Raw genomic sequence first — 17,172 nt, 5'->3', positions numbered from 1 at the left:
ATGTTTGTATGAAAAATTATATATATATATATATATATATATATATATATATATATATATATATATAAATATATATATATATATATATATATATATATATATATATATATATATATATATGTATATATCTGAGATCTGATTTTTATTTTTCTGGTGAGTAGAAAGAACAATGTTTTGTTACAGTAAGTTAAATTTTATTGTTTTCACATAAGCTAAATGGAACACTATGATTTACTATTCAAGTCTTTGCCGTATTTTGTCAGGCAATGATAATATAACTTTCTTTAGGGGTTAATACTACACAAATATATGCTTTAACTTTATACGATATATATATATATATATATATATATATATATATATATATATATATATATATATATATATATATATATCGGTAACGCTAAAGCATATATTTGTGGGTGTCCGACCGTTCGTTACTGGACCGTTTGTACCGGACATTTCGTTACCGGACATTACGCTACAGGACAGTTCGTTACTACGACCCTTCGCTACCAGGCCATTACGCTACCGAAAGGTCAAAGTTTTGTCTACTATTATTTTTGTAATTAAATGTTGATCACCTTGTTAATGTAGTTCCTAACTTGAAATACTGAATAGTTGTTAACATAATTACTATTATACATCTTACCTTGTTACTTAAATACTGGATACTATTATACATTTTACTTTGTTACTGTAACTAAACCAACGTATTTCATTTGCTAAGTATCTCTTTTTTAAAAACCCTTAGTCAAGATGCCCAGGACGATTGAATCCAGAAGAAAACAAATCAAGTTGGTGGATGATTTGAATTACATATAGCCTACTGTAAGCAAAAGGAAAATAGTGATGGGACAAAACAATATTGGATGTGTGAAAATCGGACGTGTAAAGCAAGAGTGCACACAAACGTTGATGAGGATAATTATGTAATAATAAAGGAAGTCGGTTAACACAATCATACTACCACGGCTTCTTCTGTAAGTGCAAAATGTGCAAGCAATCAAATCAAAGATAAAGCTCTTGGAACCCAGGACTCTTCACGTACTTTGATTGCTACTGAATTAAAGAATTTACATGAATGTGCCATAGCTGAACTTCCTTGTCCATCAAATATAAGTCGTAATATACGCCGATGGAGGCAAAAGGAAAATAAATCTCCTCCAATTCCACAAGTAAGGCATGGTTATCTGATTCCCGAAGACTACGCCAAACTGAGTACTGGGTCATTATTTCTGCAATACGACAGTGGCGAAGACGATCGCGAAAGGATTTTGGTATTTGCATCTGCAGATGGATTAAGTGATCTGAAAAAGTTTAAAGTATGGGCAGGTGATGGACCATTCAAATGTTGTCCAATTATATACTATCAGTTATATACGTTGCATATACAAACTAAAGACATAAGTATTCCCCGACTTTTTGCACTACTACCTGATAAAACCGAAGCCACTTACAAGCGCCTTTTTCTGTAATTAAAGACCTCGTACAAAATCATGAGCCAGATCGCATTGTGGTTGATTTTGAAAAGGCTGTCATTAATTCACTGAAGGCTGTTTTTCAAGAAACAGAAGTTAGCTGTTGTTTATTTCATTTATCTCAGAATGTTTACAAACATACAGTTCAAGCAGGGTACAAGGAACGATATCATCAAGACGACGAATTTAGTTTAAAAGTGCGCTGTTTCCCAGCACTGGCATTTTTACCGCCAAATGGCGTTCTTTCAGGGTTTGAGGAGTTGATCGATGATAATGAAATTCCAGAAGAAATAGTTTCGTACTTTTCTACAAATTACATTGGTGGTGAACGAGTCCGGGGATCAAGGAGAAGACGACTAGAACCCCTGTTTCCTATACAGGTGTGGAATGTATATCAGAGGACAGTCAATGAAATGCCCAGGACAAATAACAACTTAGAGGGTTTTCATAGCTCTCTTAGAATTTCAGTTACAAGCTCACATCCAAATATATGGAAATTGATTGATGCCTTGAAAAACGAAGGACTAACGAAAACAAAAATCATACAAGTAAATTGCGGCAATCTACCTTCAAAGAAAAGAAAGTATAAGAACTCTGAGCAGAGGGTTCTTAATGTTATTATAGTCGCTACAACCCTGAATGTAAAATGGATTTTCTTCGAGCTATTGCTCATAATTTGAAGCTATATTAATAAAAACTTTCTTTTTATTTTATAATACATGACTAAACTAATATATGACCAAACTAGTACAGTAAATATTTTTAATATTTCAATTTTATAATAAATATATAGTATTACTATTGTATTATATATAACAAAAATGACAAACTATTATTATTATTATTATTATTATTATTATTATTATTATTATTATTATTATTATTATCACATTTATCTAATTAAAAAAATATGAGCTCACAACAAATCTAAAAAAAAAAAAGCTCTTGGTAGCGTAATGGCCTGGTAGCGAAGGGTCCTAGTCATGGTCCTAGTAACGAACTGTCCTGTAGCAAAATGTCCGGTAACGAAGTGTCCGGGGACGAACAGTCCAGTAACGAACGGTCCAAGCACCATATTTGTGTAGTGTTTATATATATATATATATATATATATATATATATATATATATATATATTATATATATAAACAAACATTATGGTCTTTAAAAAGCTAGCCTAGAATTCTAATAAACATGAAATTCTACATTACTTTTGTAGAAATTTTTTATGAGCGTTTTTATATTTTGCATTGCTAAGGACAGTGTTCACTGCTTTTCCTTCACAGTGAGGAAAATCTCTTTTGACATTCCATTGTTTCGTCTGCTTGACGCAGACTGGCGGAATTTCAGTCAAGAAAAGCGAAAGCTCTGCATGGCAAATGGCAATTCGTTCACGTTGAAGAATTTGAATCAGAAAAGCAAAAGTTCAGTCAGAATTGATATTTTGAATAATTTTGCAGAGCACCATTTACCATTCTCATTCCTTTTCGAAGGTAGGTATTGTCAGTGAGTATTCCGATGTTTGGGACCAAATATTTCCTTATAAAATTTGTGTGGGTAATGTAGTTTTGTACTTTATTTCTCTGTGAAGTGACTTGGATATTATTGTAGATTTCTTTCGATAGCTGTAGTTTTGATAAAATCATTGTGTGCTATACCATGCAAATTCTGATAAGAACGATCGAAATATAAGAGGCTTTAAGGGGATCGCACTGCAATTAGGGGCCGAGCAAATATGCAAATGGTAACTTCATAATGTATTTGGTCTTGGATTTTGTAGAGGTCAGGTCAGCGATCAAGGGCTCCAAGGTATAATTTTCGTCTTGAAGAACCTATAAGAAGAGAAATCTATATTGTCTTTTATTGGCTTACAGTAATCATGCAATATTATTCATATCAGTATTTCCAGGAAACCTTTTAAGTCAAGCTTAGCAAACCTGCAATTCTTCTGTTCAGAAATGCAATGACACGCAATGACAGCCGAAGAGTTGCAGTGCAGGGGCGATCTTTGTTTGTTTCATTGGTAATCTAGCTCGATATTGCAGGGCACGGTATGTGTGAATTTTAGGCTGGTCCTCAGACGAGAGAGAGAGAGAGACTTCGAAGTCTTGAAACGAAAGGAGTAAAATACCTAGAATACCCTTTAACTGAGAAGTGCAACATATTAGCCGAATGATTAAATATCCACCTTTTCCTTTCCTCCATTTTATGAGTTCAAATTTTTATTCCGAAGAGAAACAATTATCGCATGTATCCATGGGAGGATGTGTGTAAATATTTTACGCATACGCGGATAAAATAGGTTACTAGGACTGCAGTCTTTAAATACGGGTTTTTTTTGTTCTTGGTTTTCAGATACTTGATTTGTCACGGCGAACGATTACTAAATAGGAAGAATCACTTGTATACAACTATTAATATACCCTGGAATATTCATGAGCGCCCAATACTCAACATGTTTTTTTATTGAATTTGAATAGGGCAATATTTCTCAAACTCAGCTTTGATTTTTAAGAAGAGCTATAACTGATGAGTTTCACTAGCATAGAAAAATAATCCACTTTCCAGTAAGGAAACTTAATATTAGGGTACTTTAAAATTTGTCCAGTTGTGTTTGCATTATTAGAACATTTACGAATTGATAAAAAAGTATTATTCCTAAATGCTACCATACTTGGATTGATAATGGAAATACAATAGCCTATATTATGTTAACTTGCAAAGAAATCTTAGGTATGGTACTGTTTACAGAGTAGTAACTTAGCAGCATACGTCCAGAGATTGTTCTGTTTTTTATGACATTGAAGACCTTTGTCCTTGATGCAGTACATTTCTATAAGTCGTGATGACTTTTAGTTGTTTATTGATATATATTAATACACTTTCTACCCGTATTAGGTTATCTTGGTACGTCTAATATTTTTTAGTGTTTAGAATGAAACCTCCTATTTGCTTATTGAGTTGAATTAAATATAGAATTTAGGCCAAAGGCCAAGCACTGGAACCTATGAGGTTATTCAGCGCTGAAACGGAAACTGAGAAGTGTAACAAGAGGAAAACCTCTCAGTTGCATAATGAATCAATTGTTAGGAGAGCGTGGAAAGTTAGATGGAAGAATGATATTATGAAAGGAGGTACAGTAAAAGAAACGAAAGAGGTTGCGGCTAGGGACCGAAGGCACGCTGCAAAGAACCTTAAGTAATGCCTACAGTGCACCGCATGAGGTGCACTGACGGCACTAACCCCCTACGGGGTATATTTGCTTATTAGTACTTTCAGTTTTCGTAATACCTAGTCATAAGCTAAACTCAAAGATAAGATCATTACGAACGAAAATGATCCATGAAGCCTTTTTTAATGTATGGCTTGACGGCGAATGGGCCAGAAGGAATTATCACTTCTTTGTTTTGTGAACACGCGTTTAAACGCTCACACACTCTCGCAAACACCTAGCACAGATCCCCTCTGTGCGTCTATGGTCGATTTTAACGTAAGCAGAGAAAAATATTTGTCAGGCAGCAGGCAGACTCGCATAAGATATATTGATATAATAGAGTTCACCGGTTGCCACAAACAAAAGTATTCAGTTAAAAAAAGAGGAAAACATAAATAAAGATCATTGTGGGAGGTAGGACACGCACCGGAGCACTGCTTTGATTAATTACGGGTTCTAAAAACTAGGCTGCCTGTTAGCATCACAAACTGACGTTCTTGACTATAAATGAATAATGGGATCTGTCAATAACATCATTAATAACTAGCAATAACCGAAAAATAGGAACATTTAATCGCTTATAAAAACCCGTAAATACTGCAGAGATTTTTTTCCCTTTTGCTAACAAATCATGCAACGTAAATCACTCATACGATCATTAAGGAAAAGGCCAATAAAGCATTTACTAAATGTTGGAGTTCCGCTGATTATCCAGTTATCATAACGCTTCACGAATATAGAATCTTAAAATGACAATGGCCGAAGAATATGAACACTGATGTTGGAATGATTTTTCCAGATCGAGGAAAAGCACGAATGAGTTTGTATATTTCAGAGTGTTTATATGTACAAGAAGCGAAAACGTTAAAAACCTACAATTAACCTTTCATTTTTTGGGGCTGGGGATACGTGTTTGTTTCATGGTGACCATGGGGATGTTCGATTCAAAGAGGTGTTTTTTTGTGGTTTAAGATTAACGATGGGACATGACGGTACTTTAGCTTACTATTAGTTTCTTACATAAAAAAAAGTCAGAACGAATTCTGAATATTCTGGGTGAATATGAACGACCAAAGGTATTAGCGATCAAATGAGATTTTAAATTTACACAAACAAATACACGTATATATATATATATATATATATATATATATATATATATATATATATATACATATATATATATATATATATATATATATATATATATATATATATATATATATATATATATATATATATATATATATGTGTGTGTGTGTGTGTGTGTGTATATAATATAACATACATACATATATATATATATATATATGTGTATATGCACACACACAAACATTAAGCTACAAATATCTTTTAATATCCAGTTCGCTCTACCTCGGAAGTAATGCCGAAGGAGAATTATAACTGATAAGTATTGTAGTTCGTCACCTGACAGGATCGAACTGGCGAACAGCGTGCGCCAACGACGTTCAGTGGGCGCTCTAGACCTCTTCGGTATTATTTCCGAGGTGGAGCGAACTGGATATTAAACGACATTTGTAGATTAATGTTTGCATATATAAATTGTATGCTTATGTATGTGTGCGTTTTTGTGTGTATGTGGTTTCCTATATGAAACATAGTAATTAATATTAATATATAACACAAATCTTCAAATTTCTTATATCACACCGGACTGCGCAATAAGAAATTACATATAAACTATAGCAATTACTACTTTGCTGAGATATGGTTAGACTTATGTTGTTTAAAACATCTTATACACGTGAGTTATATAACGTCTACATAATTCTCATATATCTTCTCTTAAAACTTTATTAGCTTTCTTAGTCGTTTTATTTTGAACTAGACATGCGTAAGGTCTTCGCTCGTTCCTTCCGCTGTATTACAGTTTCACGTTTTTCCAGATCAGTTTTAGTCGCTCATTTTGAAAAGCACTGTAAGAGAGAAAGCTACCACTCGGCGAGGATATTTGAAAATATGATATATCATTCTAGAGTCTATTTGCACCGTCAGATTTTCTGAGCTCTTTAATCCTGTCCCTCAAAATATGCATTTTGTTTTGTCCTTGCATGCTCTTAGCCAGAAAGCCTCTTTTCCATCAGTTAGAGAAATTCAGTCTTTGTAACTGCCCGGTTCACATAATCTCTGACTCAAATAAAAGCCATGGTGATATATAAGTGTGCTAATAGATTGTTGTTTGTCAGGTCCTCAGTAAATCTACAAATCTCCAGTGATTTCATTCCTGTTCATTGTGCACCATTTATCACCCCTCTCTTATCACAGATTGAGACGTCCTATCTCGTCTCCTCCTGCCACCACCTGTTTATATTCTTCAGGAGTTCCTAAATATCAGAAGTGTGCGGCTTTGATCCTTTCTCCCCAGGCAGGCCAATTTCATTCTAATCTGAAGTAATGCTAAACCTGCCTTTTTACATATGTGTCAGCCCTACTATTCTTTGTGCAAAATGGCTCATTTCTGAAACTGATAACTTATTCAGTATGTGCTTCCGATTCCGGTTTTGATTGTAATTTATGATGTAAATGCGAAAAGATCGACTTCGTATAATGAAGACTTTAGAGGATTAAATATTATTAATTTTATAAATTGAAAAGCACCATTTTTAGTAAAGGTATAAAATTGACCTTGAAATTGTATTTAGATTACAGCACAAAACTTAAAATTAGTTCAAGATTAATCATATTCAGCGATCAAGTTTTATATCCTTCCGTTACTTTCCAAATGGTTATTTTATAAAATGGCCACCTGGGAAAAATGTACGTCATTGTTCACTACATTTCACAAGTCCTTAATGATCAGTGAAGTTAAGGAAAGAGAACAGATGAAGCAGAAAATCAGCAGAAAATATAAGAGGCAGAAAAACAGAGTTTAAACCGAAATCAAAATATGGCTGTAATTACGTGAAGAATAGTTTGCAATTTGAGAATCTTCAGTAGGTGTGCAATTGGGCACAATAGCCGTCCAGTATGGGAAACCCATCTGGAATAGCGCTTGCAACTATTGAGATGACTCTGTGTGTCCGTCCACAATTTTTCTGTCCGCCCTCAGATCTTAAAATACTACTGAGGCTAGAGGGCTGCAATTTGATATGTTGAGCATCCACCCTCTAATTATCAAACATACCAAATTGCAGCTCACTAGTCTCAGTAGTTTTTATTTTATTTAAGGTTAAAGTTGGCCCTGATCGTGCCTCTGACACCGCTATAAGCCACCACCGGGCCGTGGCTGAAAGTTTCATGGGGCGCGGCTAAGAGTTTCATGGGCCGTGGCTGAGAGTTTCGTACAGCATTATACGCTGTACAGAAAACTCGATTGCGCCGAAGAACCCTCGGCGCATTTTTTATTTGTTTCAGTGTTGTTAATATTGAAAAGATAGAACAAAAAGGAAAAATACAAGAGGAATTTCCGGGGTCAAAAAGACAATAAAAGGGGAGAAGTGTGTCAGTTACTTTGGTCTATGTGTTATTAAAAATTGCCCAAAATTTTTATTTGACGTTATAACAAAAAAGGCATTAATAAGACAAAATTGCAGTTTTGCTTGATAACAAAGTTGAAATAAAGCGAAAGACTTTGTTTAAGGTAAGAGTCTATGTCAAGGAAAAGCAGAAGAATCGATTTTCCCCAACCTCTTGTTGAACCCGGGAACGCTAAAGACGAAACAATCTGACTAAAGATGGGAGAGGTCTTGCATGAGATGGAATGCTGGTTTTGTGAATTTGGTTATATCAGACAAGACTTGTCAGTTCGCCCAGAGAAAAATCAGAATCGTGTCCAGGGCTGTAAATATGATAAGTTGAAAAAGCATGACAAAATGGGAGGGGATTTAGCGAAGCATGTAACGTGTTTTTTAAGTAACCTGTGCATGATAGCGTTTACAGGAAAAGTGGTATAGACGAGGTGGAAAAGAACATAACATTAAACACAACAGATGGACGTATTGCTTGGAAATTAATCTCTTAGTTGAATCTGTGAACGTTAGTCGTGGAAATTATGTATAAATTAAGGAAATTCGGTGAAAATACGAGAGAGATTTCGTTTCTATAGACTTTTATCTTTCATTCCTCGTTTTTATAAAATAAAGTTTACTAATTCCATACTTCGTTCAAGTTAGGGAAGTCGCATGCTGCTTTTCTGTCAGAGGAAAATCAAAATCACCACACAGACTATTTCGTTCTTTGTTTACTTCGGAAAAATAGCTAGAAATTTCGTCCCTCTTATCATTGGAAGATCAGTAAGTATCTTGTCCTCATTTTATCACAGTTGATAAATGTTGATATTTAAGGTTGGAAAAATGATAAAAATACCTGTTTTGGAATTCTCTTTTTTTTCTCTCTCTCGACATTCCATGCCACCAGATAGAGCGTTTGCGAGACAAAAACCACTTGGGAATTTTCCAGCCACTTCAGTGTCAAAAGAATCGTGAACCACAAAAAGAAAAATATATACATAATTTAATTTGAGCGGCTCGAGGATGTGAGAGGTTAATGATGAAGAATGCCCCCTGATTGGTCCCATTTGCTGTCTTTAGGATAGTAGCTACGTGTGCTGATTAATGACGCCTCTCTGCCCAGCTATTGAAACATTTCATTTACACATGCAACAGAAGTAGCTCTTGTCTTATTAAGTTCTTAAATTTCTTTCGTGACGCAGAGCTAAGGATACATGTCAGTTTTCATGGCTTGAAATATTTCATTTCGATTTCAAGGCGTGAACATATTGCTGTATAAAATGGAATTCATCGTTTTTTACAGAGATGTTGACTTGTGTCCAAAACAGTAATGAAGTACCCACTATCAGCCTACTGCCGAGAAATGGAACTGTTATAACCGAGTTGTTTGCTGAATAGAGGTTTGTGGCTTGCATTGCTATTTGATATCTTTATGGATGGACTGATACGTGAGGTTAGACAAGGATATCTGATGTAGTTACGAAGTTGTGAAATTCAAAAATGCGTCATGGTTGGGTTGGTGGTTGGATGAGTTTAAACCAACTTTATGCCATCAGATGCCGTGGCATAATAGTGCCCTGTAAGTGTATAAAGACATTGTTAGTATTGACCTCTGGACATGGCCAATCAACTAAGATGAGTGATTGATCAAATAATGATATGGCTGCTGTTTACAGATGATACAATACTAATTGGGATACTGAAGAGAAACTGCTAAATCTTGCGAGAGAATTTGGACGTTACAAGGGGAGGAAGTTGATAGTAAATATGAGCAGGAGTAAAGTTTTGAAAATAAATGGGACCTAGAAAGATGGTGTTTTCGAAAGTCATGGCAAACCTGTATGAAAGGATCGATAACCCAGATCTTTATGGAAGGACGTGTGGATGTTAAACGCAAATGAAAAAAAGAAGATCGAACCTCTCGAGATATGTTATTTCCCTAACAAATGCGATATAAGAGGAACGGAAGAGTAAGGAGTATTTAGATATGGAGAAGAAATGGTAGAAAGGCTGGCAATGGCCAAGAGATGGAGAGAGTGGTTTTAGGTTGGTGAAAAGAGCTTATAATTCATAAGTGTTACGAAGAAGGAGGAAAAGGAAACCCAGAAGGTGTTGAATGGATGGAGTGGAAGAAAAGTTAAATAGGAATAGACTTAATATCCAGGAGGTGCAAAATTGTGAGCTAGATAGAGATGAACAACTTAGCAGGTGTAGGATGTTCGATGCACTTCTGATAATGAGCCTTCTTGTTTAGGTGTTAGCTGTGGCTGATTTCGTAGCAGTTTTCTACATAATGGGTTAATTTGCCATTCAGTAATTAAGCCCTGTTTGTAGCAGTAGTCATTTTCTTATTTTTTCTCTGGAGCCAACTTTTGTTATGGAAAACTATCCACACACACACACACACACACATATATATATATATATATATATATATATATATATATATATATATATATATATATATATATATATATATATATATATATATATATATATATTTCTAACTCACATTGGAACCGAACCCTTGTCTTTCAAATGAGAGGCCATGGCTTTACCAGTTGACCCACACAGGTCATAAAAGAAATTGGAATCTAAGTAGACCCTTGCCTGAGGTTTTTCCCGGACAGGCTACTGCCTCACATCTCAGCGAATTTTATCCAACTTCCCGACCCAGCAGCGAGTCAGTTGGAAGCATTTCTTTCGAATTACCCCTTTATCCAGTGGCGTCGCTATGGGGGTGTCCGGGCCCACCCTGTCAGATGCTTGCCCCCCCTCACTGGCCCCCAGTTGAAATTCCCTTTGTAGCTAAACTTTAAACCTTACAGTATTTGAGACATTTGCATATAGTAAGAGTTGAAAATTAATTGAAAATTGAGCTCTATCATTTCAAATATAGGTTTACTAATTACTAACACTATTATTTTCCTTCATTCACATGGATATATACATTGGTGAATAGCATATTTTACTGATTACAGAAGTGGTACATTAGTTTTGTGTAATTTTCTTTGTCCCACCCCAAAAAATATCTTGGCCCAACCTAGGCCCTCCCCCCTGATGTAATGGCAGCTACGGCACTGCCTTTATCGTGAATAAGATAGAAATAATGAACACATGAGCACGTGTATATATATATATATATATATATGTGTGTGTGTGTGTGTGTGTGTACATACATACATATATATATATATATATATATATATATATATATATATATATATATATATATATATATATATATATTGTATGAAATGACATCCATAACATATTTGTTAGTAAATACGAGAATTACCTTAAAGAATCAAAATCTGTTGGTAGCTACTCCTGACTAAGGGCCATAGGTTTATAAAAGATTAATCGAGATCGAGAGAGAGAGAGACATCCTCTGGCTGACTGGCTTAAGAGTTTTCCTTACTTGTTTTACCCTTACCCAACCTCTCGCACTCTCTCTTGTCTATTTATGATCCCTTTGAAATAGAGCCGCCACTGTTTTCCCTATGTAGCTTTTCGTAGATAATGTATGAGCGAAGGAAACCCGCTCCCGTAGAGATAAGTAGGCACCCGAAGATTAGAAAACGACGCCAGATTAGAAATGTTTGGAATTGTATGATTTGTTGAACGTATGAAAACTCTAATCTTGGACAGCAAGCTCAGCATATTAGTGGAACCTATTCCATACATATTGACGGAAGCTAGGATGAGACTTCACATATCTGCAAGAACCACGACCGTCACTTAGTTAAGATCGACAGTTTATTCATTATTGCTTCTTTCGCTGGCAGTTCAGGCTCAGTGATGTACATTTGATATATCAGTGTTTGTCTTGTTGCGGGTAATTTTAGTCTGCTAATACTAGCACTTATAATCTGCTGTTTCTTTTCGTTTTACAGCTCTTTCTCTTACTGAACGATAACGTGAGGAAATTAATGTCTAAAGGCATATCAGATTTGCAAGTCACTGAATGTCTGAAGATTCTTGAATACTTTCCTGAATGAACAGAAATTACGCAATGTGGTGAATCTCCTAAAGGATTGAGTATGCGCTAGCTGCAAAACTGGCGACCATTCTCCAGCCCTTCAGTTTTTGTAGGCTTACTCAGAAGTGGACCTTCAAGACATTATTCAGGTACAGTACCTTGGATCAAGACACTTCTATTCGGAGAACCAGATGTGTCTAAAAGAAACAGATCCTTCTGATGGCCTTTCTAGATTGACCTCACTGACTCATTGTAAAAGTGCTGAAAGAGATGGCATCAGACCTAAAGGAAATATAATCAGTGAAAGAAAAGGTGTTCTTCATTAAGGCTGTAACGCAAAACTTACCTGTGGTATACTGTACCTTTAGAATGTTTAGCATTCTAGAGGCAGACTTGCACAAACGAGTACATTCAGTGTGTGTGCGTGTGTGTGTATGTCAGTGAGGAACTAGAATCAAAATGTACACCTTCATCACTGATGGGTTTCTAAAAATACTCATACCTTAAATAGATTTATGTTAATTCTGTAAGGTCCTTTTTGGATATTACAGTACACCATTTTGGATTTTGCCCTCCTTACCTAGAAAATTCACTATTTCAAAAGATGGCATGAGGATTTTCTTTTAATTAAAACGACGAGTATTCTCGTCGCGTTCAGTATTTTTGCTTCCTGGTAGTTTATTTAATTTACCAGACAGAACGTTGTAGATTTTTATTTCGTAGGGCACATATATTCCTGTTATATGTTCCATTATTGGAATTTTATGATGCTGTGAAGCCTGTTTGCCATACAAATAAAGATTGTCAACCATGTCTTGGACCTCTCAACTTCTCGGTTTGTTTATTTTTTTCGGGCACTCTTTCCACTGAAAACCTAGAAGGCGCGTCCAGCAATATCGGGAGACAGAAGTCAAGAAATCGTTGTGTCCACAATACCTCTATCTGCTTAATGTGACCAGTAAACTGTACATTCTCAAAAATGCATTTGGGAGGAGTAACACTGATAACTTTGCTGCTAGCTCATTATCCATCGTCTTGATTTACTAATACCCTTGAAGCATTTAACTAACTGGATGCACAGTATGTATCTAAGGTAATTCTGCTATTACACGTCATGATGATCATCAGTATAGTACAGCGAGCTCAGGGTTGCCGATGACTGTTAGTCTGTCATCTCTCTCTCTCTTACTGTGACAAGTGCAGTGTATTGACATTGGACAACTAAACATAAATGTAATGCATTCATTGCTTAGAATTTATTATTCATATATTTTGAGCATAAATGTCATTAAGGGGAGTACTTAAATATTCATTGTATCAAAACAAGAAAAAAAATATTCATCGTATCAAAACAAGAACAAAAAGTATGGGAGTGAACAGCGTGAGACAAGGTTATGGTGTGTCACTTGTCAAATAGGAAAAGTATCAGGAATTTTGTGTGGAATTAATGTTTGCAGATGACAAAGCGCTGACTTGGGATAGTGAAGAGAAACTGCAGCGACGAGAGTGAGTTTGAAAGTTTGTAAGAGGAAAAAGCAAAGAGTAAACATGTGCAAGAGTCTGGTCATGAGGGTACATGGAAACCTTGAAAGATGTAACAATGATGCTAATATACTGTATATGGTAGAAGAATAGAAGCAGATTATTCTTTTGGTGATTGTGTGTTGAAATCTAACGAAAGAAAATGTTATGAACCATTTTTGGTTTAACAGGTTACATTACACAAGATGATACTCATATGGGACTGGAGTGGCTGGAGGGACCGGGGTCAAGCCAGAGGAGGGGGGAAAATAAATGCCAAAAATACCTTAAGTCTAATTTATTACATACAAATTTACATTATTTACAACTGAGCACAGGTTTTAGGTGGCAAAAAGAAAATAAATGATCATTAACAAATAACAAAAGCACAAACAAATGACCATTAAATAATATACAGTAGTCGGAACAATAAACATTTATAGATGCAAATAAATGCTTAACAGTAGCCATAAAAATCAAAGAACATCAAACTCAAAAACGTAAACAGCAAATTTCCAGAGCCCTACACTTGCTCTACACCACTAAATAATATTGAAATGAACAGACAATCATAACATGTTCAATGAAATTAAATAACTCAAAGATGGGCAGCATAACAATAACGGTGACACATCACCAAAGCAGCATAAAACAAAAACAGACGAATTCCGAAGAATTATCGAGGCAGTCTTTTATCGCCAACCACGATAAACGTAAGACGTAATCGGTGATTCATCGAACACAGCAATTAGCTGTCAAAACAGGACCGCATCCTCAGCACAGATGAACTCGCCGACTTGTCGAGACAGTCTTTCACCGTCGCAATATCCTCTCGCTGCTACTCCAGAAATCAAATCACACACGTAGAGGACCTCATCCTCCCGCCGAAGTAAACAGGTCCATAACCCCTGCTACCAAACAAAGTGACTTCCCGCTGCTCTATCAACAACGTGCTGCTGCTGCTGCTTTCTTGGCTGAGTGTCGCCAAGAACCGATCTGTCTGCCACCCAAAACCTGACTCCCGCTGTCACTCACACCGTGACAGACGAAAACTCGCCAATCTGACGAAAACACCGAAGGGAAGGAGAAACAAGGAAACTACCTTAACAACTTCGTTCCCGCAAAGAAACGACCGAACCTGACACCTCCTTACCCAAAAAGAAAAAAAAAAAAAATGTCCCAAAAAAATTTTTTTTTCTTAACACTACACGACTCCTCTAAAATCGTCACCAAACCCGCCAGCCAGAACAGGGCCAAACCTGGCCAAAGGTCGCCAAATGAATCGGTTTCTTAATATATGTGACATAAGAAGAATTAAAAAGGCGAGAAATCGGGCGACATAAAAAACTAAAAAAATGTTTAGCGTAGGTGAGACAATAAACCAGTGTCATGAGATGATTTGGTCGTGTTGAAAGATTATATACTATAATAATTTGGAATGTGACCGGATAAATGTATTAAAAGAGTACTAAAAAGGAAGGGCCATAATACCCAGGAAGGGTGGGAATTCATGTCAGATAAGGGTTGATGGTGTTGTATTTGCAGGGAGTTGAATGAATTACTCATTTACCTTCTATTTGGGTTATGAAACGATTATTGTTGCAGAAGTTTTCTCCCCAAGGGTGCATGTACTAAATTATTTGGTACGGTATGCATCTGGCAGTTACAGGTTCTGTTTTTTCTCTGGAGCCACCCTTTTCTGGTAGAACCATATATACCTCAATGTTACATGATATAACCGGCCATAAGGTTAGAAGAGTTATACTGTGGAAGGTGCTTGCTTAATCCATTCTGATTTACTTTTATGTTTTTATTTATTTGTTTTGCCCGTAATATACTGTTTGTCTTTATGTCTAATCCTAATTTACTTGGAAAATTAATATGAAAACAACCAATACAGTGATTAAGTTTCCAGAATATTTTGCACACTTCTTCTCTAACTGTAACCAAACAATTCAAAGTCTTTCCTATAGGCCTTATACAAAACACCCACTTGATGAGAGCTTAATTGCCTCTGGTAGTCGCTCCAGAGGACACTGTCTGTTCTTCTGGAAGTCCTGGAAGTGTTTGGAAAGTGAAGATATTCCGGGGCTTCGATCAGTCGCAAGAATCTGTCAGAATCCTCCTGAAGGGTTTCCATTTTGGCAATGACGTCATAGTCGATGGCACATGGGTGACACAAAGACATGTAGGAGTTCCAGTGATCGTCAGCCTTTTGGCCCTTGCCGAGGGTGAGAAAATCGACGAACTCTGGCCACTGTATGTCGGTTAGGTTGGCACCACTTCGTCGTCTGACGACGTAAGAATGCACCTTCTTTTGGAAATAGGGTCTTCCCTCTGCAAAATGAATTTTGTCTCTGTACGCCGATAAGAGTCGATGGAAAGGATGTCGGACGATAATCAGTTTTTTGTAGGATCTGAGCTTCCTTTTCAAGTGTTTAACCTGTAAGATAAAGGCGATGGTGGATGTTGTCATCATTAATTATGATACATGAAACTGATGTGAAATATAAGATTCGTTATAGCGATGTTATTAAGGAAGTTTGACGCTACTGTTTTCTAAGTTACTAAAAATGTACAGTTACCGTTGCATTCTTTGTCAGTTCCATTTTACTCGTATTTTCATGAGGAATCATCAGTGGAATCGCTGTCAAATTCCTCTCGCCAGTGAGCCCCGTCAGAACCATCCACACCTTTTTCCAGTTGGTGCATGCCACCTGGTCATTAACACAATTAAATCATTGTGGGTTACGATTGTCATTGTTTCCACTGTTGTTATCATCATCACTACTGCTATAAGTATTGTCAGTGTATAACTCCACTAAGGTTTACAGTAGTTCAACACAAAACTATTTTTTCCTAACCTTTGGAATGTAGCAGTAGATAGCGCCTCTAGCATCATCCACAAGAAAATGCAAGAAACTTTGCTTTGGTGACTGCATCAGTTGGCTGAGTACCTTGCTTCTGGACAGACCTAATCTCTCGCAGACCTCCCTGACCACCCCTTTACGCCTTGCTTGTTCTTCTTTCCAGACATCGAGGGATTTCGTCCTGAGGTGCACTTCGGATTTTGGCAATGGATGACGATGTATCAGTGGCTTACGTCTACTGTTGTCCATGTGAGGAGTTTCGCTGTAATGCACTGTGAAAGTCATATTTATTTGTAAACGTTACGATAAATCTGATTCTAAAAAGTGTGAGGGCAAACCTGGAAAGTAAGCCTGTAGACATTTACTTGAGATAATATAAATGATACCAATGATGATACAGTTACATGCAATTATTTTGCCATGATAGCAGCAGCAGCAGCAGTATATAGTAAAAGTAACAGTTGTAGTCGCAATAATAATAGAAACAACTAGAACGATACTGATGATGAAATGTAGAGGTTCAGAAAGGATATTCTCCGTGTAGTTTTAACGGTTTTAGTAAGTGACAGAAACTTCAGAAATGGTAAATGTCCATAATTTTTGTTTCATTGCCATCTTAATTCTTCGCCAGTTGA

General features: G+C 36.2%; 1 protein-coding gene across 1 annotated transcript in view; it reads right to left on the bottom strand.

Moving 5' to 3' along the window:
• The window catches only part of LOC136850686 (uncharacterized), a 44,867-nt gene extending 27,935 nt beyond the window's left edge, over positions 1–16,932 (bottom strand). Inside the window, exons 1-3 of the mRNA XM_067124496.1 lie at positions 16,532–16,932; positions 16,236–16,384; positions 15,661–15,949 (exon numbers count right to left, since the gene is read on the bottom strand). Coding sequence (XP_066980597.1) covers positions 15,661–15,949; positions 16,236–16,384; positions 16,532–16,822 — 729 coding nt within the window. The 5' untranslated portion in view covers positions 16,823–16,932. The remainder of the gene's footprint in view (positions 1–15,660; positions 15,950–16,235; positions 16,385–16,531) is intronic.
• Positions 16,933–17,172: the final 240 nt, after the last annotated feature.

The sequence above is a fragment of the Macrobrachium rosenbergii genome, chromosome 3 (assembly GCF_040412425.1).
Source record: "Macrobrachium rosenbergii isolate ZJJX-2024 chromosome 3, ASM4041242v1, whole genome shotgun sequence".
NCBI classification, from domain to species: Eukaryota; Metazoa; Arthropoda; class Malacostraca; order Decapoda; family Palaemonidae; genus Macrobrachium; species Macrobrachium rosenbergii.
Note: the sequence above shows the minus strand (reverse complement) of the source record. Positions and strands in the feature narration are given on the sequence as shown.